This window comes from Silurus aristotelis (assembly GCF_946808225.1).
Source record: "Silurus aristotelis genome assembly, chromosome: 27".
NCBI lineage: Eukaryota > Metazoa > Chordata > Actinopteri > Siluriformes > Siluridae > Silurus > Silurus aristotelis.
Window position 1 is genome coordinate 11,667,684 of NC_139600.1, and position 22,619 is coordinate 11,690,302.

Genomic DNA, 22,619 nt, shown 5'->3' on the forward strand with positions numbered 1-22,619 from the left:
ATAATTTCTTGTGGAAAAGTTAAATGATTGTGTGTAAAAGATTTGATATGCACGGTTACCGTTTGTTCTGTGGGTTGGTGATCTTTCTGATGTGTCTAACCTTTTCTGCATGCATGTGAATTTCCTTACTGTGGTAAAATAACCACTTTTTCCTTATCTGTAGCTGTAACTGTGATCTGTGGCTTACTGCCACACACACACACACACACACACACACACACACACACACACACACACACACACACACACACACACACACACACACACATTGAAAATCATGTGTTATTTAGTTCTTAAGGCGATCAAGTCTTTTGAAATGCTGATACAAAAGATCTGTTTAAACACTGGAGAATAAGAATAGAATAAGAAGCTTGAAATTCTTTCTTGATTGATTGTTGATTGTGCAGGATATAAAATGAAATTAACAATGCATTTAATGTAAATGTAATGTAAATGTAACAAGCATTTTGTAAAAAAAAAAAAAAAACAGTTTGTTTTTTAGTAGATTTTATTAAATAATTAAACGTGTTATTTTACAGTTCTGGAAAAAATGTATAATAAATGATACTATTACACGATGAGAATCAGTTCAAAATTCATTTGACACTTCTTCGTGTAAAGATGATTTCCCAGTCATTAGCTAAAAAAATGACTTGAATTGTCACTGATTTATTTATTTATTTTTTAATATAGAACTGAATTTAAAATCCTAGTGTAGAAAATTAAAGCAGTTGTTTACAGTGAGACCATTGGGTCCTGTAGGGATGGATTCAGATATTCGCATCAGTGCATTGGCATAAAAGTTAATGATGTGATGCATCGATTTAAAAGTGTGCATCAAATACAAGTTGGCAGTTGTATGGCAAAATAAGTGAACTTATATAATTATTAGATTATAATTATACTTTCATTATTTAGAAAGTGAACTATAATTTGTGACCAATATTTTATATGTAGATTGTACAAGGTATCACAACACTATGAATACAGGCGTTTTCTGAGAGTCAAACAGCATCTAGATTAACATGCAGAGGTACGCTTTTTTTCTCTTCTCCATCATTTTAAAGTGACACCACCACCACCACAATATAACCTATCATGGCTGTCTGTGAGCTCATGTAGGCATTTTTCAAGACAAATTTCTCTAATTGTGTTATGCTGCCTCCTGTCAGCAGCTGAAAGCAGGAGTTTAAAGCAGGTAGAGTCATAACACGATAACCTTCACTCCTCCTGGTAACTGCTTTGTTGTAGTGGAGAGCCACGAGTTAGGGCATAAGGTTTTTTTAGGTTTTTTTACTTCTTGATTTTTATTCCTTGTGTAATTTAGAATGTTAGTTAGATTTATTAAGAAAAGCAATTTAATAAGAATTCAAAGAGCATGATTATCAGAATTCAATGATTACTACGAGTTTATGCCTATGGGTTTCTTTGTGCTTTCAGTCGCTTGAGAAAGAAAGAAGCATAGCTGGTAGAGCTTAAAAGGTACACACGCATGTGGAGGGTAAACTTTGGTCATGAACAGGGCGAAAGCTAGTTCTCTGTTTGTGTAGCCCTTTTTGTGACAAAAATCGGCTTTGACAGCCCGATCCCTGGACACGGAGAAGTGTCTGGGGAATCTGCTTAGACTGCTGCCCCCACGACCCGAATTACAGATAAGCAGGAGAAGATGAAATGAAATATTTCAACATCATCTCAAGTTAAACTAGTTTATTCAGTTTTCGGTGCTTGAGCAAGAACATAAGAGCTCTCTACCGGGTATCGTCTGACTACTTAGAAACTAAGAGAGTAACAAGAAATGGTGTGTCCTTGTAAAGAAATGTACACTATGTAATGTATTTAGAACTTAAACCTGTTTTGCATTGCTCATTTTTCAATACAAGGAAAGAATGTAAAAATTTAAGAAGTTTCCATTTTATGCTTCCATGAACTCATAAATATTGTTGTATACTGAATACAGATCTGACATTGTACTACATTATATTAATGTGAACAGGAAAAAAACTAATTTTAATAAATATCCTGTTAATTTACAGTAACATTGTATTCTTTATTTAACTGTTACTTTACTGTTTAATTTATATTTTGCTTATTTTTCGTTTCTTTTTTAGATGTTTTTCCATCAGCAGTCTTCAGTTTAATAACAATGTCAGTGACTTTTTTTTTTTTTATGACCAATCCGTATATAACCAGGATGAAATGAACACCTTGTTACTGTAGAAGTATTTGACTTTGCAATGCTATATATCAGAATTAACCTATGAGGAAACACACTAAAATCCTTGTTTGGTTAAAGTTCAAATGTGTATTAAGCCTGCAAAATCATTGACACTAATTTACTTAAAGGGTCTCTGTTTGCATAAAATTTTACGTAATTATTATTTACTTAAATATGCAAATGACAGTGTTCTATCTAATGGCAGGCTTTTGACTGCTGTGCATTGCAGAAATTAATATATGTGAATTACTATGACAAAAACGACAGGTATTACGCTTGTGTTAGTTTAATTCTGCCATTTGTAGTTAAACTAGATTATTTTTGTTGATGTAATAAAAACACAGGTTTTCAGAGCATGTTACTGCCCTAAATTAGTGATACCTGAGATGCAATCAAGAATAAAGACAGATAAAAGTAAGAAGTTTGGAGAGTAGTTGCAGTATTATCAAGTCAGGAATAACTTTGAGGAATGCTTAGTATTAGTGTCTTAGTAAGTGTCCCATGAATCACCACTGAATAGATAAGGATTTTTAAACATGTATAAATAAAAATGAATGTACAACTTCACTGAACAATACAAATAAACAATTTAAGGTGAATGCAAAATCTCTACAGCAGTTTTCACTTTCATTTCAGAGAAACAGTAAGCATAGTCTTTGTAATTCTTTTCACTTTTGTTTCAGTGCACAGGTCAAGAATGTTAGGTGGAGCTAAACAAACCTACTGCAAATCACTGAATAAAAAAAGTGGGGCTGCATCTTGCTGTACTATTTAAAGTGACACTCAATCAAATCACAGAGGACACACTCCGACTACACACCTTTGAGTACACAGGTAAGCTCTTCTCTTCTTTTCTCTTCTCTTCTCTTCTCTTCTCTTCTCTTCTCTTCTCTTCTCTTCTCTTCTCTTCTCTTTTCTTCTCTTCTCTTCTCTTCTCTTCTCTTCTCTTCTCTTCTCTTTTCTTCTCTTCTCTTCTCTTCTCTTCTCTTCTCTTCTCTTCTCTTCTCTTCTGTATTAAAACAGCACTGGCTTTTTTTATATAAATATATATATATATATATATATATATAAAGCAGCACTGGCTGTTTAAATAGTACATTAAATAATTGCGATTTGGCTTCCTAAAAGGTTTTTTTTTCAAGGATAACCATAAAAACATTAAACCTTTTTTTTGTCAAATGTCAAAATTGACTTTAAATATGCTTAAATGTTTTTTTAATTCATTACATTTCTAGACCGTAACCAGACATGTAACATAAGGAAGTCATAAATCAGTGTAACTTTTAAAACTTTTCAAAATTACTGTGTAATGTTTGACATGCCTCAGGCATTAAACTCATTTATCCTTGTGGGTTCTCAGTTCTATTAGTGAGCGCAAGATTGCCAGTGGTCAGACTTTAGCACCAGCAGGGACTTGAGTGATATTCAGAACTTGTGCAAGGTAAGATTAGGTGATTATTTTTTATAATAATAATGTGGACAATTTATTTTTTATTTTAACATTATTATGTAATTATTTTAATTAGACATTTTAATTGTCTATTTTATAAAAAAATCCTTAATTATGAGCTATCCATGACTGATCATCAAAGTAGCAGGTGTTAAAACAGAAGCAAACAGAAGTAAATAGGCATAATCCCTAATCATACACAGGAGCAAAAGCATGTTATGCACATGGTCAAAACCACCAAGTCAAAATAGAAAATCTCAAACAAACAGTGAATCAAGGTTTAGAATTGCAGAATGGGGTGTCCAATCAGAAGGCAAGGTAGATACAAGACATACATCCAAAAATACATTAAATGCACATGATAACATAATAAAAAACAAATTAAAGAAGAAAAATAAAATAAATGTTATCCTTCCATTAATAAGCAAGTGTTTGTTTCAAAAGGCAGTCTAAAGTCTTTAAAGTCTAAAACTTTGCCCGTCTACTTAAAATGAATGATTTGTGTAATCTGACAGTTCATAATGATAGATTAAGACTGTAAACACTAACTTGAAGTTTTACTTAACTTAAATAACTGACTGACTTATTTAAATAACTCGTTATTTTTCCAATGAGTCTTACAAGCTGAGGAAGTGGTGAATATGCCAATACAAACATCTTGCTATAAACATCATCATCTTGTTATAAATGAAACAGAGTTATGAAAAGCAGATGGAGTGAAAGTCCTGAAATATGTAACAGGGTAAGATTTGGTAGTAAATTTTTTACAAGTGAAATTACTGACAGATTTTCCTAAATATACTGTGGTCAAAAATGTATCTGAAGACCTCATTACCAAAGGTAACTGCACCTGTGGACTAGAACTAGCAGGGCTTCTTTATTAACATGTATGTCTGACTGTTTATTTAAAATTTGTGTACACAACGTTTCAATGGGACAAAAGATAAACACTAAATGGATGCTTCACCTGCACAGTGCAAAAAAACAACTATTTAAATATAAGAAATAAATGCGTGATTTTAGAAGTTACAGGCTAGAAACAAGTTAAATTGTATTCCAGTGTAATAAGATAATTGCACTTGGTACATTTTTTTAAAATATGAAAACATTTCTAAGCTTTATAAAAGCACAAAATGTGATAAAATAAGCAGTAAAACACGTATTTTAAACAGTCAATTAAATCGAATTAACTTAAAACTATTTTTTTTTTAAAACAGCTTGTTTTTTTGTAATTTGTGTGAAAAGATCTTGAAATCAGAGCTGCTAAACAAGAGAATTCCTCTTAATGTCAGAATTCTCCATTATATATTCTGTTTTAAAATGAGACAAAGCATTTAAGATTACTTTTAAAATCAAGATCGCACATACATGTTAACAATTACATTGTTAACAATTATTTATTCAAATGAAGACAAAGCAAAATCATTACCTACATTAAAAAAAAAAAAAAAAAAAAAAAAAAAAAGCTGCAGAACTGGTGTGATTTACCAGTTAAAATTGCAGAAACAGCTCATGTTGACTGTCATGTAATGAAGGATATTCAGGAAGTGGATGCAAAACCTGAACAACAATGTGAACCGACAGCAACTGAGGAATGCAAAGATAAAACCCAAAAAACAAACTCTGCACTACTCACACAATGCATTGTGAATAATATGTACCCAAGAATGTGCAAATGATCATGAATGAGAAATAAGTGGGCAAAGAATCATATGACAAACTATTTTTGAGTTTACAAACCAAACCCAACTGATGATTTCTCTTATTTTTTCCAGCAAGGCACTTCAGAATCAAAATCAACAAAGGGTTAACCTCAGAACTCAGGTCTCATGGCAAATTATACTGTTCCTGCACAACATGGTGGGCAAATACCTATACAGACTCAAGACAGAGACAAGCTGTCCACTCTTGATGTAGTGTGGGCTAATAAATATGACAATGAAATAATCATTCCAACAAATGCCGAAAAGATGGAATTTGAGTTTTACAAAGGTGCCCCACCTCAATGGCTGAACTTCTATTGGGCCGAACACAAGAATTCCCCTTTTGTCAGGCGGGATTTGTATGATAAGCTTCAACGAAAGATCCAAAGAACTAGAAGTCAAAGAAGAAGCATTGCTAAAATTAATTTGCTGCATGACCCTGGTAGTGGGGGGTCCACCCTAGCCATGCAGTTACTATGGGACCAGAGAAAAAAGCTCAGGTGTGCCAAATTACTAGATTCCACAATGGACACAAGGGTAATTGCAAAGCAAGTGCTGTTGTTATTTGGAGCAGGTGGTTTAGAAAAGCAAAACACTGTTCTCCTTCTTCTGGACGGAAACTACACAAATGAGGAAGATTTGTTTCAAGTAAAACTTGAAGAAAAGCTCTGTGATGAAATGAAAGCAAATAATATCACTGCTGCAATTCCTGTGGTCATCATTTTAAACTGTCACCACACAGACTTGACAGAAGGAGAACAATATGTGAAACTATCCTCAAAGCTTTCCGAGGCAGAGAAAGAGAGATATACAACAAAACAGGCTTCCATCATTCAAAATTATGGAGACAGTCATACTAAACTTTATGCCTTTAACATTATGCAAAGAGATTACGATCCGTCTTACGTTACAGAGGTCTGCAGAAATCTTCAGCCATTCAACAAAAAAAACAGGCCCCGCTCACAACAACTTTTGGCATTTTTAGCACTGGTTAATTCATATGTACCTGGCTCTGATCTCCCACAATATCTTTGTCAGATGTTCCTAAGGAGGGAACATGATAATCTGGATAATTTCTTTTTTGAGAAACACATGAAGCCCTACACAGACTTTTTGGTCTTGTTCTCAACAAAAGAAGAAAAGAACAAAAGTGAGACCATGCATGTACGAATGGTACATCCTATGATTGCTCAGGAATGCCTAAGATTGTTAACTGATGCTGGGGTAACCAAAAGTGACACTACAATGAAACTGATGGAGGAACTGGGCAGAAATGGCATGCCTCCAATTTTGGTAAAAACTATCAAAAGATTACTCACAAAGAGAGTTAGGCATGACAGACCTACCAGATTCTCCAGACTGATCCTAGACATAAAAACTGAAGAACAAGAATCCATGTGTTTTGCAGTGTTGAAAATGGCGTCGAAGACATTTACAACGGATCCATTCTTTCCACAAGCTCTTGCCCGTTTCTGTTACATTGAGATAAAAAATTATGCTAAAGCTAAACACTGGGCTAAAATTGCAGTTAAGAGGGATGAAAAAAACTCCTTTATCAGAGACACCCTTGGACAAGTGCATAAAAACCATTTGAGAAATGTTGTCTGTACAGAAGAAAGAGATCAAGCTAGAAAAATCTTGCATTATGGAAAAAAAGCAACTGAGGTTTTTCAAGTTGAGGAAAATGTTGCAAAGGAAGAGGGGGCAGCTGAAATGCAAGAAAATGGTATAACAACCATATCTACCATCTTCAACAACCGGGGTATCTTCGGTTACATGCAAGTGGCAAAGATCCTTTTCGACCATCTCACGCCCCTTGACAGAGAATGGTCCATGGTACTTTCAGAGGAAAGTGCTCCACACAATTTTCTCAACTCCTATGGCAACTGTCAAAAGTATTTCATTACAGGTTTAAGAAAAAACGTTGAGCACAAGTTTGAATTTTTTGAGTGGTATCTCCTGTACTCAAAGCCGAGCATCTACAAAGACGAACCAGAATACTTTAAGCCAGAAGTTGATAAATGCTACACACAATTTGTAACACAGTCCCAACGGAACAAATCAGCACTTCAAATCCTCAAAGAACAAAAGGCCAGCACATTTGCAGGATTACTCAACAATCAAGCCCAGAACACTGAACTGGAACTGATAACTGAAAAATGGGAAGAAATGTTTTTGCATTCACAGAGTGATCCCCAAAATATCCTAAACTACATCATTGCAAATGTAATGTTAAGTCAAAGGAATGATGCATCCACAGCACTCAGACCACTGGAAGAACTTAAGGCAATGCTACAAAAGCTCTGGACAGAACAAAAAGATAAAAGGAGTCCAGAGTTCTACCTCTTAGTCCTTCTGCTCTTTTGGCCTGATTCAGAACACAACAGATCTAACAGTCTGGACATATCAGAATGTATTAGATATATGCATGCTTCATTTAAAATTACATACAAACATTACCTACGCTCTCGTTACCTGGTGCCTCTCTTCTTTCTCTCTGGAAGCCAGAGACCACAGAGATTTATCCATAAGTCCTGTCTAGACCCAACTTCGATTGACGATCTAATAAAAAGAAGAAAAGAAGTTGAAATCACACAACTACGCCGTGTGAGGGGAGAGGTGAGAAATTACAAAATATTTGCTCTGGAAGGATCTGAGCAGATTGAGATTTCTGCCGATCATCCAGCCAGTGTGCATGGTCCAGGAAAGGTTTCCTTCTTTCTTAGCCTTAAGATCAGTGGACCTGTGGCTTACAACATCAAATATGAGCAATAAAGCTGAAGATAAATACATGATAGGAGAACATTGAGGTTCACTGAATATACAGAGATTGAATGAAAGAAACTTTATGTAAGATTAACCTCTATTAACCTCCATCAATAAATCTATCTAGGATCCTTAACTTTTTATAAAGTGCATCACTGGTGTAGGGTCAGTTTATTCAGTAGATCTTAGAAATGGTTGTCCTTTGCTGGACAACCATCAACCGCTCAATATGATCCTAGACACTGATTTTATCTAAATAAATCTCTGATATAATAGTAATGATATGATAATTACCTTTTTATCTTATTGTACTGTATTTACTACAGATTTGCTACAATATTACAAGTCTAGGGTGTATTAAGGTAATCAATATAAGTCCAAAAGTGATGACCAAAATATTTACAGAGAAAATCTTTTTTTTTGCATTCATACCTTTCATTTATGTGGGTTATACGTGTCAAAATAGCAAATTGACTTTATAGGGCACCATTCAGCTTATACAAAATACTTCATTTAAAAAACTTCAGCTGTCTCATTTAATGTCCTATATGTGAAAAAAGCACTTTTGTGTGGACTTTTTAGGGAATTTATACTGATGTATTTTTTTAATGATCTCAAATGACATTCCATGATTTCATCATTAAATGTATTTACAGCCTAAAACACACTTTTCACTGTAATGTATTACGGTAACTTTGTACTGACTGGATCATTTAAGGTCAGATTCATTAGCACTTAAATAAGATACTTGCAATTTTTGGCAAATTATACTTTCTTATGTAGCTGAAGTCTGTAGTGCTTATAACTCAACTTTCAGTACTTCCCTCAGTATGTACCGCACACTTTAATTCCTGGCACACTTACTTAATTTCTTAATTTTTTATTAACCTAATAATACTAAATGCAACAACAATTACCTGAAATGTCATGACTTTATCTACTTGTGACATTGCTGTTCTATCTTAAACAGCTTGGTAGTCCAACAATAATGCCTCTACATAATAAGATCATAAACAGGTTTGCTTTACAGTAGGTATTTATTTATTGTCACTTGCTTTTGTAGTTGTTCTTTTTTGCAATTTCTAAAATATATGGAACTTATTTGTATTTCAACAGATATACTATTAGTGTTTTAAAAATGTTGGTTTAAGGGGTCTTATCTGGATATTGTTTTTTTGTTTTTTTTTCATTGAGCATGTAGGTAAATTATATTCTTTAAAACTCTATGCTATTAAATGTGATGTATGTTTTTCATGATGCATAGATATAAATAAAACAATCTCAAGCATTAAATGACCTCTTTTAATCATTTTGGCAATGAATTCCTAGCTAAAACTTGTAATCTGAGTTAATCTGACACAATTAACACTTTAAGTCTTAATTCAACACTGTGTCTTAATTAAATGTTGACTTATTGCTTTTTTTAACTGCATTGCACTTTTAGTCTTCTTGTTAACCGTAACTGCATTTTAAATGTAAGAAACATTTGCACAAAAAAAGACACACACTGTATACTCTAAAGTAATTCTTTCCATAGATAAACACAAGCATAAATACAGAAAAGCATACTACTGATCAGGAACCTCTTGTGAATGTATATTTTGGTGGGGCAGGTGGGTATTATCAACAGTATAGCCTCAAGCAAAATGAAGATAAGTCTTATGCCATAGGCTACTATTTAGCAAACTTTTAGACTTAACACACAGTAGCCAATGGAGGGTTTGGAGACCAGAGTTGAATACACTTCAACAAACCAATGACAGCATGTAAAAAAGTTATCAATATTAGAACAGAAACATTGTCTCTCTGCCCCATGTGATGCCCTTCTTTGTGATAGAGTTCTCATCACTTGAAGACCACTCTACTGCTGAGGATGGACAACTTAATGACAAATATGATTATGTGTTCCACTTAGAAACCATGAGAAAGCTATGGACTATAATTAATCAACTTTTGGACTGTATATGTACATGTCATAGAAGATATTTATTTATAATCACACTATATGGTGTCACCCAAATGAGGACTGGGTTTTATTCAACATCGTTTCTGGCTTGTTCATTAGGAATATACCTAAAGGGAAATAAATATATTTTTTTGACATTTATATTCTCAGTCGTTTTTGTGTAAAGATGCATTGTTCCAATGTGCAGTGTTGAAATAATATTTGCTGAAATGTGTGCTTCAAAAATTACTTTATCAGCTTAGCTAGTTATCTAGACAAGGGTGTAACTTACATTTAGATTGTGAGTTCTGTATGTTCTGTTTGTCCAATAATCACGGTCATGGTATACAGTATGGCATCGACCTACGTGGCTTATAATTTTAGAAATGTCACTCTGGTTGCAGCTGAATCCTTCTTATGACCGTTGCTTAATTACCTAAAAAACCTGAAAAAAATTTTTTTCAGCCTTAAGTCACCATTCAACCTCAATGCTCTATTTACACCACCAGCTGAGTAAGTATATGGTTATGAACAAGTGGCATCAAACTCTTTCAGACACAGACATACACACAATTTCTAGAGTATTTCATAATAAAAATTCAAGAATGTTAAATGAATGTTGTTTGCTGTATATATATATATATATATATATATATATATATATATATATATATATATATATATATATATAAAATTTTATTTTTTTTGCATGGTAAGCAATTCTAAATATTTAATTGTGTATTGGCTTTGATAGCCCGCGGGGCTTTTCTAAAAATAGCTCACCATTGCGCCTCTTTCCAGTGAACCGTATCTAATTTTTATTGTTGCTTATTTTTTTAAAATCACACTTTCCTTCACAATAATTTACTACCGATTTTGGTGGCAAACATACAAATCGAAAGATAAAATATTAGCTTATATAAATATGACCACTGCATATGACTTTTGACTTCAACATTATCTTTTTTGTCTGCGTTTGAACAATTTATAGCTTTTAGAAACTTATAGCTTCTATTTTTACCTCACAGCAAGTTATCCAGCACCTATAAATTAAAACGTGACAAAATATAATATGAATGTCTTATGAGATAAGCCTCTGAGATTACAAATCTCATCCATTCTAATGTCTGACATATACGTGCACACATTAAATTAGTATACACACATTAATAACTTTGAACATTAGACCTCTACCTGCATGATTTTATGTGTTGCGCTGTTGCCAGGTTTGAGTCCTGTATTTACATTGTAGGGAAATTGTAAAGCTACAGCATCTAAAGATGTTCTGTATAGTTGTGCATATCCATACTATAGGGAAGAGCGACATATGGATATGATGATTAGGTTTCCACATATTTTTTTATAATTTAATGCAGGTTTCTTACAGCTGGAACAAAGGGATTGTAGGATTTCTATGGACTGATCATTTGTAGCTAGCAGATGAACAGATTTGATTTAGAAATGTATCTGAACAGGATGGAGGTCACAGCAAGGTCAGATGTTTTCTTCAATAGCTTCCTTCCTGAAAAGTTGACTGTGTTGAACTCTACTTTTTTGTTTTCCCATACCCATAATAGGCTCTTTATCAATGTCTTGAGGAATGAAATAAATGCATTTTCCTCAAAACTCCATCCACAAAGAGAAAAAAGGTAAATAAAAATCACACAGCTGTAGGTTAGCAAATGCATTTTAATATATGTAATTAAATATTTATACAGATTTCAGCACAATGACATAATGGCATCATATCAGTTTTATTCACTTCATCATAAATGTATTATTTATTTATCATACTATGTCTATATTTTGTTTATTATATTTGCAAAAGAGCTATCCAATTTTCTCAAGAAAACCAAATGAAACAGCATACAGCCTGTAAAACGTGAAGCAGTTTGATGGCAGAAAAATTATAAACTATTAAGAGGTGCATATCAAAATAATTAGCATAAGGAAAAAAAAAAGTGATCGTCATCTGAAACAGGACCCTTGTTCAGGTAAATTCGTATTCAGTCGTCTATTGGGACTTTCAACAAAATCCTGGCCGAATAAAAAAATGATCTCCAAATTTATAAAAGTCGTCTAGCCAATGTCGAGATCTGTGTGGTTGTTGAAAGAAATTAGTTCTTTCGGGAGAGCAGATTGAATGGCAAGCAGTCTGGGCCTGAGGATGCTAAGTAGCAGACCTTTGTAGCCATGCACTTTTTGCTTGGTTTGGTAAGCGACCTTACATGCAATTTAAGCCTCCATTGATTATTTTCTTCTAATTTCTAAAAGACCCTATACAGAAAACACAAAAGTGCTACAAACCCAATAAAAATAAGCACGTCTTGCCAGGAACAATTCAGTGGTAATAATACGTGCCAGAACTCATTTGAAAGCCAATACCTGAGTCTATTACGCATCAATTATAATATCTATTATAATAACTTAATGCAGCATGATAGATAACAATCTCATACTCATTTCCATCCACATGGGGCCTAGAACTGCACTGAGCACCTCAAATCTCACAAAACACACACACATACACACACAGTGCAGTACCTCCAGCCTCTGTTTAATATAGTTTCATATGCTGCATTTACAGCATGATTTGTGATCTTGTTTCTGTAGAGTCTTTAAGCAGACTAACTTGAAATATTTCACATATAAAAATCCTTTATGGCTTCTAATAATAATATTATATAATATTTTTCTTGCAACTGGGGAAAAATCGAGTGAACTTGCAGAGCCTTGCGTAGGTATCCCTCCATCTCATTCATTTTTTTCCATGTTTGCTCTTTACCTCAATCAACACAAAATATCCCATAATACTACAAGGACTGTAAAAAAATCAATACATTAAGTGAATCCATAAATATTCACCCCTTTGCGTGTGAAACTGCTAAATAAATTCTGATGTAATCTGTTCTCTAGTAATAGTGCAATTGAAGACATCATTCCAGTATAATGTTCTAGAAAAGTATTTTACTTTTTTTAAGGTTTACTTAACAACTTAACAACTAAAAAAATCAGTTTTAGTCTGAAAGAGATTTTAAAAAAAGAAACCTGCATACTGCAACACTGGAATGCCTTCAAAATCAACAATCAGAACACAGTTAACTGGCTAAGGTAAAGCCCAATACGAAGCTGGGGCAATCTAGTCACTATTCGGACTGACAGAATTTGAACAATTTTGCAAATATATCAGAATTCAAAAGTACAAAACTAACAGATGCATATAACTTATGCAATGAGAATGAATATTTATGCAACTAAAATATGTAAAAAAAAATATATTTACAGAAAAATATAGTTTGCACCTTCATATATTAGACATTTTTGTAACTGGAAAGGTTAAAAAAAACTCTTGTAACAGGGTGTAAAAACTTATGCAACTTACTGAACTAGATCTCCTACAAAGGGTCGTATGAAATCCGTTAGTCACTCCTATCTCTACATTAAAGGACTCGAGCTTTCAAAATGCATATACCGGAAACACTCCCTAACTCACAAACAGGAGTTTTACACACTCAGACCTCTTTTTGATGTGCAAAAGTTATAGGCTCATTTTCTGATCAGTATTTTTTAGTTTTTACAATTTGATATAACACCACTGTCCTGTTAGTACAGGCTTCAACATCAGATCAGCTCTCCGTGTTTTTCATGTGTACCCTGTTATTAACCTCCGTAACCACCATACAGCTTCCTAGCATTTATTTACACTTCAAAGGCTTGTGAAGCAACACCTTGTGCTAATCCTGTCACGTTAGCAAAGCAAAAATAGAAATGATCAACTACGTCACTGTGGTTTAATGTCACTGTAAAAAAAAATAAAAGGTAAAAAAAATATCAAGATAAATTCAAAAGACAGAAAAAAAACCTAAATACATTTATGGATTCAGAACTAAAATGGCGAGAAAAATATAGTGGCCATATGTTACCCAGGATTTATGGCTACAAGTGGCCACTTATAGTCTTATAAAGTTGTTTTTTTTTTTAAAGAAATTAAAACTTTATAACAATCAGTGGACAAAAATAATAAATTAGATCAGGAGTATCAAAAGAGAAAGGATTACTGCCAGATAGCAAAAGAATCCTGAGGCAAAACTCCCAAATAAAAATGTTATATACTGTAAATATATATATATATATATATATATATATATATATATATATATATATATATATATATATATATATATATATATATATAAATTGAAATCATAAGCAGGCTCATTACACATGTCAGATTCACTGTGATGGTTAATAAACACACTCATTCTCATATTTTCCAGTTAGTAAGCAATTTTCAATACAGAAAAACCCAAAATACATTTGCATTAAATAAATAAAATCAATCATAAAACACACTGCTATCATTTCACAATATATATTTACAACTCATCTGAAGGTAAAACTACAAGCCACATTTAAAAAAAAAAATTTTGATTAATAAAAATACTTTTTTTTTTTAAAGTGTAAATCAATTGAAAAATATTTTTTAAAGGTTATTATAGTGTTAGATTTTCTATGCTCTAATCCTTTATTTATTTATTTCATTTATTTATTTATTTCATTTAATAAAGCTAAAGCTAAAAAGAAACACAATGTGGGTCAGGCATTAGGGTCAGGCTCATTTTTACTATTACATAGTTTTTGCAGCATTTTCGTATCGATATGTTTGTTAACGTCATGAAATCCAATCTGACATTGACACTTTAATGACAGGAGCTTTTGACACATGATTATGTTTCTCCATTGTACACTGGATGTGTCAAAATCTTTTTTTTTTCAAAACTTTTGGTCAATTATATGCCTAAACACATACCAAGATCTCCAGATTGCTTGCATGTTGAAGAGTAATGACCAAGAAATGCATGTAACAAATATGCACAGTGCCGATCCTACATAATAACTGCATAGAGCTTGGCAAATATTCAGTGAAGTACTGACCGATTTTAGGTTTGCATTCATATAAAATGATTTGTATATATGTATCATCTTAAGACTAACACATGATCACCGTTACAGTCATGGAATAATTCTTGGTCTTCCAATACTGTTTTTAACACACCCTTGTTGGCATCCTGATGTGAATGAAGAGCACTTTTCTCACCCCCTTTTTACATTTTGTTCATATTACCGCATATATGGTGCTCAATCTAGCTGGTTTGCTGACTGTGTAAATTAGCTAGCTTCCTAACTAGCCAGTAGAAGAGGGTCATTCTGTGTTACTACACTGTGTATCTTAAGTAGTTTGTCTACATTAACACAACATAAACGTCTTATTGCTCTAACACACTTCTTGGCACTGAGCGAATACACTACTGGAACGACTCAAAGAAAAGGTTCACTCTGAACGACTAGTGTCTTACTATTCATAGCTTTTTTTAAACTTCATGACATGCTGCTCTCATTTTTACTTGGCTTAACAGTTTCCCACATTACCCATAGGGCCACTGGACTACCCGCTGATAGTGGTTCCAGTGAGATTAGCTCTTACTTGGTCTTTAACTAAGGGGGGCAATGCAACATAAATTTCAGTCTGTCCAGCTCTATTATCTTCCCATTTGTACACTCTGTGCAAACAGATCAGCTGCCAAAGCGTCAAAGTTTTTCACGCTCGCTCGTTGTATACAACTTTCAAAAGCTTTTTCTGAAACTGTGCTGAACTCAGCACGACTGCATTGTGTAGCTCCATCACACTTCTTATTAATGTGACATTAAGTGTTGGTTAATGTTATTGTTTTTTTACCTTTCGGAGCTAACATTGAACGATGACTGACATCCCTTATATTTGACATTGCTAACATTATTTGTCTTCGATTAAATAAAGACAGTTCCTTCATCAGCGGGGCAACCAACAACTGCTCTTAGAAATCGCAAACAATTATAAAAGAAAAATTTCAATATATATTCCAGAATATGTTTCAATATAAACACTGGATGTGTTACATAGTGAACTGTTCCTTTAAGATGGCAGCAGAGATTCTGGTTTGGAGAAGGTGATGGTGTGTTAAAAATAGTATTGAAATGCTGCCCATGACTTTTCCAAAAACAAAATGAAAACAAAAAAAATAAATTGTTTTTATCTAGCTAATTTATCAAGTCTTGGCAAGTCAGAGCTACAGTAACAGGTACAAGCTGGGATTTGTATGTGCAATCTGAGCCTAAGAAGTGTGACCAATGATTCAAGCTGTTACTGTAAACTGCCTACAGACCGACAAGTCAATACATTTTGGTCTGATGCCGTGTTTAATATTATGATTCAGTATACATTTGCAAAAGCTATAGTTGGGGCAAGTCTAATTTATGCAATATGCAATTTTCATCAAATTGACCTCGCTTTTAATAGTACTTTAATATGTTTTGCAAAAAACAGGGTTGATTTGCTTGTGGCAGTCAATGATGATAATCACACTGCAACAAAAACCGTGGGACAAAAGTCTAGATTTACTTTCACACTGGGTAAAAAATAAGCAGAACATTCACATTAAACATATTGGTAGTGCACCACGTTATGCACGTTGGTTTAAATGTTCAACGATTCAGACTTCTGAAACTTTCCAACGGTAGAAACAAACAGCAAAAACTAGAAAGTCACGGTCACAAACACTGAAATTACAAACATAGCTGAAAACAGCAAAACAATCGAAAAACTCACACTGAAATTAATAGCTATTTTCTTGGTCAATTTAAATGTAGACACACTTTTTTGAACAAATGCTAATTGTTGATTCACTCTGATTTAAAAAAGATTTTTTTTAACTTGTTTAAATTTTTGCTTTGGGTGATCAAGACACATACTTCAAAACCAATGTATCTCATCTGTGCCACTAGTGGTTAAGCTCAGTGGTTAAGACTGAAAGTTCATGAGTTTAAATCCCAGCACAACCAAGCTGGCACTCCTGGGCTTTTGTGAAATGCCCTTAACCCTTAACTCAAACAGTTGTGTAAGTGCGAAAACTGTAAATGGATAATGGCGTCTGCCAAATGCAATGTTTGAAACCAATCGTTTAATTATTTTATGAAACGGGTCCTTCACAAATTTTAGATGAACACCCGATATCAAATAGTCAAAGATCTACCAGGCATTTGTTATCAGAAAGCATCAAATCATGATTTAAACATTTCTCTTGCTCCTCTGTGACAAATAGTATGACCCAAAGTAATTCATAAAAACACTACTTTTGACAATGCTTAATATCGCATAACCGATTAACATCCAACTCTTAAGATATTTTGGATCAAGTTGATGAAATTCTCATTGATAAATTCTAAAGGCAAACTTCCACTTCTTATGATACCTACAATTTGTCAGACAATATCACATGAACATAGCTAGCAATCTAAATCAAAACACAACGGTTTACTACAAATAACCCGATCCGAAATACACTTGGTTTGTTGGCACGAGAAAAGGACACGATCGGTATAAACTTGAACTTGGTTGTTGCACAAAACCTAGTTTAGGTCCAGATGGGGATTTTGGGGAACCACACATACCCTGCAAGTGCTGACATTTAATGCAAGCTGTAAAAAAGTACACCACCAACGCATACACACAAAAACACATTATTTTCTCGTCAATAATTCTAGCACTTGATGTCATATGCATACTGGTATTTAGCATAGCAAAAGCAACAGTCTGTTGAGGCTGGGCAAAAGAGACACAGTGATCTAGCTAATATTGTATTTAAAATCAACAGTCTTTCTCCAACTGGGCAAAATAATATGATGGCTTGGAGGATGAAGGTTTGGATCAGAGAACAGTAATGCAATAATGTCAACTCGTTTTCGCTTCCTGTATTTAATCTGATGATTTATTAGGGGTCCAAGCACCAACAGAGCTGAAACTCTATTGTTTTTGTTGGGAATTTCATTTAGTTGATGTTAATGATTTATCTTATTGTTAACCAGGGCTGGACAAATCACAAGCCCAGGGCAAGCAGATTTTCTGAGCTATTTGCTTATTATTTTCCTTAGTTGCCCAGAAGACAAGCAAATAAAACCTTAGTAGTTTCTGAATTTATGAAACAGTCTTCATTTGATTTTTATGTTTAGCTTTGGTGGACCAGCTAATAATTTTGTGATTTGTTCACCCCTGTTACCCCAACTGTAGTCAGTGCTTGTGATACAAATTATATAATAATGAATAATCCCATTGTTAACTGTAATGCTAATGTCATCATAATGTAATGCATTTTTTTAGATTTCTAATTATACATCATATGAATTTTTAAATATAAATATATAGAACAAATAACTCATTCACAGTCTATGATTTGAAAGAATATACACACTCAACATTATACGATTCCCTAACAAGCCCTGTGCTTGTGCAAAAGTTGTCATTTTATGAGCACAAAAGCCAATAAAGATCACATGGAATGATGTGTTTTCGATTATTGTTTAATCCCCGGTCACAAACACTGTTTATGTCGGAGGTATTTAAACCGAAAATCCCAATACACATGTGCTAATGAAGTACTTGTTTAAGATGGGCATTCTTATTAATGTCGAGGAAACACACTCTGGGAAACATGACCATCATGATATGTTCGATATTCAATGTATAATCTATTTATGATATGTCATAAATGGATTCATTACAATGCTTAGGATAAATAAACAGAAGAAATCCTAAAAATAATTTACATTTGAACAGATCTAATCATGTGCACATTATATTGTGTCTCTATTTAAGGCAAATGTTGCCTTTGCGACTATCAAATGATTTCTATCAAATTTCACTCCATTATGATAAGACATTTTTTGCAGGTGAGTTTTAAACATGTGAGTTTTAAAGGGACTCTACAGCCAAGTGAACTGCACTTATAATACTACTCAGTGTAGCATTGAGTAAAAGAAACAGGCTGGAAGATTGATCACCATATAAGATATCTGAAGAGGACTCAGTTACACGGGTTGCTTGGACTACACTGTTGCATTCAACAATTCTATTGCACTCACACTCACATTCGCTTCTATATCACATGACAACAATTTCCCATAGCAGGGAAAAACAATCTCAAAGACACTCATGGCAAACACTAACTACTGGTCCATTCCATCTTTCGTTCTTACTTCTTCTTTCACCTTCTTCCAAATTTCAATACTTCTTGAGCCTCCAGGGTTCTGAATGTTGCTTTGACACGTTTGTCAATTCCAATTGGCTGTTTAGCGGTTTGGGTGGCGGCTTGTGGTGAGTGAGTGGGACAAGGCGTGGTTTAAAGGTGGGCGCTGAAGACGTTTTGACAAAGTGGAGTGCCATGGACAAAAAAAAGGAAAGGTCACAAACTTCAACCTCAGACTTTCTTGGGGGGAGGGGCCAGCTTGATTATCTCGTCTTCTGAAGGCTGGCGAATGATATCTGTAAAAAAAACCAAACAAACAAACAAAAAAACAGAGCAGAAGCATAAGGGCATAGAGTTTTTACACAAAAAAAGTTCAAGTGAAATTTGGTTACAATTTGGTAAAATCTCCATATTTTTGTGTATAACTTGAAATCACATTTTTGTCCACCAGTGTAGCTGATTTCTGTCCACACACTATCCTTATAGTCGGTTGTATTCAATGTTATTGCTCATCTTGCACTCAACCATGAACAATCCTAACTGATGAATGAGATTAAAGGCTTAAATTGGGGTATTTCTATTATTACATTTACACGTTCTGAACATATTAACTGTCCATAACATTTGCTATTTATTTATTTACTATATGCATTTACCAATTTACTATTTCTATTCTGCATTTAGTCACTGACAACAATTGTACCTATACATCTATAAATGTCAATTTTATCTAAGTATCAATCTGGTTTTAGGAAAAAACACAGCACTACCACTTCTGCTATAAAAGTAATTATTGATATAGTCAAAGCACTTGATGATAAGAAACACTGTGTGTCTATGTTCATTGATTTGTCCAAAGCATTTGACACTGTTGACCATAGTATTTTAGTGCAGAGACTGATCAGTATAGGTATATCTCAGCGCTCTGTGGGCTGGTTTATTAACTACTTTGCTGATAGGACTCAAGCTACGCAAGTTGATGGCCTAACGTTAAAATATTTATCAATCTATAAAGGGGTCCCGCAAAGCTCTATTTTAGGGCCACTTTTATTCACTATTTATATAAACTGTCTAGGGGAAAATGTTCAACATGCATCTTTCCATTTTTATGCAGATGATACGGTCATTTATTGTTTTGCAGCTACCATTAGGAAGGCGTATGAATGCTTGCAAACTGCTTTTGATAGAGTGCAAGCACAGCTTTATCATTTAAAGCTTGTGCTTAATGCAGAGAAGACCAAAGTAATGGTATTTTCAAACTCAAGGAAAAAAGAGTTGGACCTGAATATTGTTACTGACCAGGGTAAAACAATTGAGGTAGTTTCATCTTATAAATATTTAGGTTTTTTAATTGATGAGCACCTTTCTTTTGAGTTTCATATACAGAATCTAGTAAAAAAGTTGAAATTGAAGCTAGGTTTTTTCTTTAGGAACAAACCTTGTTTTACTTTTTCTGCTAAAAAAAGGTTAGTTGATGCCACATTTCTCTCTATTATTGATTATGGTAATCTGTTGTATATGAATGCCCCATCAAAGTGTCTTCAGATGTTGGATGCTGTGTTTCATGGAGCTTTAAGGTTTATTTCAAATTGCAGACCTCTCACGCATCATTGTACACTTTACTCCAAAGTGAATTTGCCCTCTCTGTCAAATCGCTGGCTTACTCACCTTTATATTTTTTATATATAAGGGTATTATAGGCAGGCTGCCAGGCTACATATCCGAATTTCTTACTTTTGTACAGAGTACTTATGGTTTACGGTCCCAGAAAATTCTCTCATTAAATGTTCCTCAAGCTAGGACAGAGTTGTTCAAAAAGGCTTTTATGTTTTTTGCCCCTTCAACTTGGAATGACCTACAGAAATCACTAAAGCTACAGTGTCTAATTTCCTTAAATGATTTTAAACATTATGTTAAATCTATAGAACATGAGTCTATCCACACATGCAAATGTTTTAATTAATGGCACTTTTATTTAAATTGAAATGTACTTGAGTTGTCTTTTGCGTTTTTTGTTTGTTTTGTGATTGTGTGATTTAGTTTTGTTCTGCTATTTTGGCCAGGCCTCTCTTGAAAAAGAGATTCTATATCTCAATGAGACTAACCTGGTTAAATAAAGGTTAAATAAAAAATAAATAAAAATGTACCTGACAACAGTTGTACCTATATATCTATGGAGGCTACCACCACCGTGCTTCAGTATTGGTGACGGGGTGGGAGGGCTCTTCTGATGTGATGCTCTCATGGTGATGGGCAGTGGTGGATTTTTGGTAAGCCTATTGCTTTGATCCAATGGCAAACTTTTTCGACAGATCTCTCAAAAGTTGCCAAAACATTAAAATTTTTCTGACATGGTGAGACATAACCACACCCCTACATAGCATTCTGTGGCTGCCTTAACTGAGATGTACTACTTTGAATACTCTTACACTATTTGTTGCATTAATGGCTGGAAAAAACAGCTACCTTTGAAAAAAAAAATTATATATATATATATATATATATATATATATATATATATATATATATATATATATATATATATATATATATATATATATATATATATACACACACATATGTACCTTTGTACTTCTTTGCCGATGGGATTCGTGTGAGTTTGGTGTCAATTTCATCGTCCTCTGAGATCTTGAGCACTGTCGTGCGGTACTCGATGACCCGGGTCAAAAGATCGGGCCGCCGTGAGATCTCAAAGATGTGCTCAATATAGGAGAGATTATCTTCAGACAGAGCAAAGAAAAGAGCTTTTATGTGAACTGCACAAAACAAAGAAACATAAATTCCATAGAATAAATTTAAAATGACTGTTCTCTCTTTCCACAAGTCTGTTCTCTCACCCTGAGCTAGTTTATCATTTTTTTCCAGGTAACTGAACCACTCTTTAGAGGATGTAATGGAGTTGCTCTGGTCTTCAGGGATGTCCTCCTTGCAGGCCGACTTCAGCTGCTCCAGATCCTCGTTAGTGATGTTCTCGCACAGGTCGCTCAAAAAAGAGCTGTATTCTGACATGATCTGAAAGAAAGGGAAATGAGATTGGTAGCCAGCATTGATTTAATCTATATTAGAGAGAGTGAAACAAATGTATTATATTAAAATTGATTTTGTGCCAAATTTGTGTTATTAGCAAAAGATTTCAGATATGTAATGAACTGTTGTCACAGGGGAACACTGTTTGCACAGTTACAGCATTTAATAATGTACTAAATTCAAGGCAAAAAAATCAGTTCTGCTAAACATAAGTAAAAATTATCTGGTTTTACTAAAAAGAAAAAGAAAACAGTTAAGTGTCATTAATTAGAATGATCTTGTACGGTAAAAGTAATGGAGATAAATGTTGAATGCTCTATCATATGGGTCTAACTTATATGATATCGAGCATTATTATATGTTGCCCGTGAAAGCTGTAAAGGTCTAATTATCTTATAACAAATAAGTCAAAGGGTGCATTGACCATAAACTA

At 33.8% G+C, this 22,619-nt stretch overlaps 1 protein-coding gene and 1 long non-coding RNA gene across 3 annotated transcripts in view; one reads left to right on the forward strand and one right to left on the reverse strand.

Annotated features, from left to right (window-relative positions):
- Nucleotides 1-1,208: 1,208 nt before the first annotated feature.
- Nucleotides 1,209-9,427, forward strand: LOC310721474. 2 transcript variants are annotated; one of them, XR_014532060.1, is made up of 5 exons: nt 1,209-1,277; nt 1,441-1,482; nt 2,899-3,049; nt 3,576-3,656; nt 5,441-9,427. It is a non-coding gene; the product is annotated as an uncharacterized lncRNA (long non-coding RNA). The 2 variants fall into 2 exon arrangements; XR_014532061.1 differs by lacking the exon at nt 1,441-1,482 and adding an exon at nt 2,109-2,149 and having other exon boundaries at nt 1,245-1,277.
- Nucleotides 9,428-11,750: 2,323 nt separating this feature from the next.
- Nucleotides 11,751-22,619, reverse strand: part of pea15 (proliferation and apoptosis adaptor protein 15) — a 34,929-nt gene continuing 24,060 nt past the window's right edge. The window contains exons 2-4 of the mRNA XM_083533055.1: nt 21,997-22,171; nt 21,724-21,879; nt 11,751-19,434 (exon numbers count right to left, since the gene is read on the reverse strand). Of these exons, the coding sequence (XP_083389181.1) occupies nt 19,370-19,434; nt 21,724-21,879; nt 21,997-22,168 (393 nt within the window). The 5' untranslated portion in view covers nt 22,169-22,171 and the 3' untranslated portion in view covers nt 11,751-19,369. The remainder of the gene's footprint in view (nt 19,435-21,723; nt 21,880-21,996; nt 22,172-22,619) is intronic.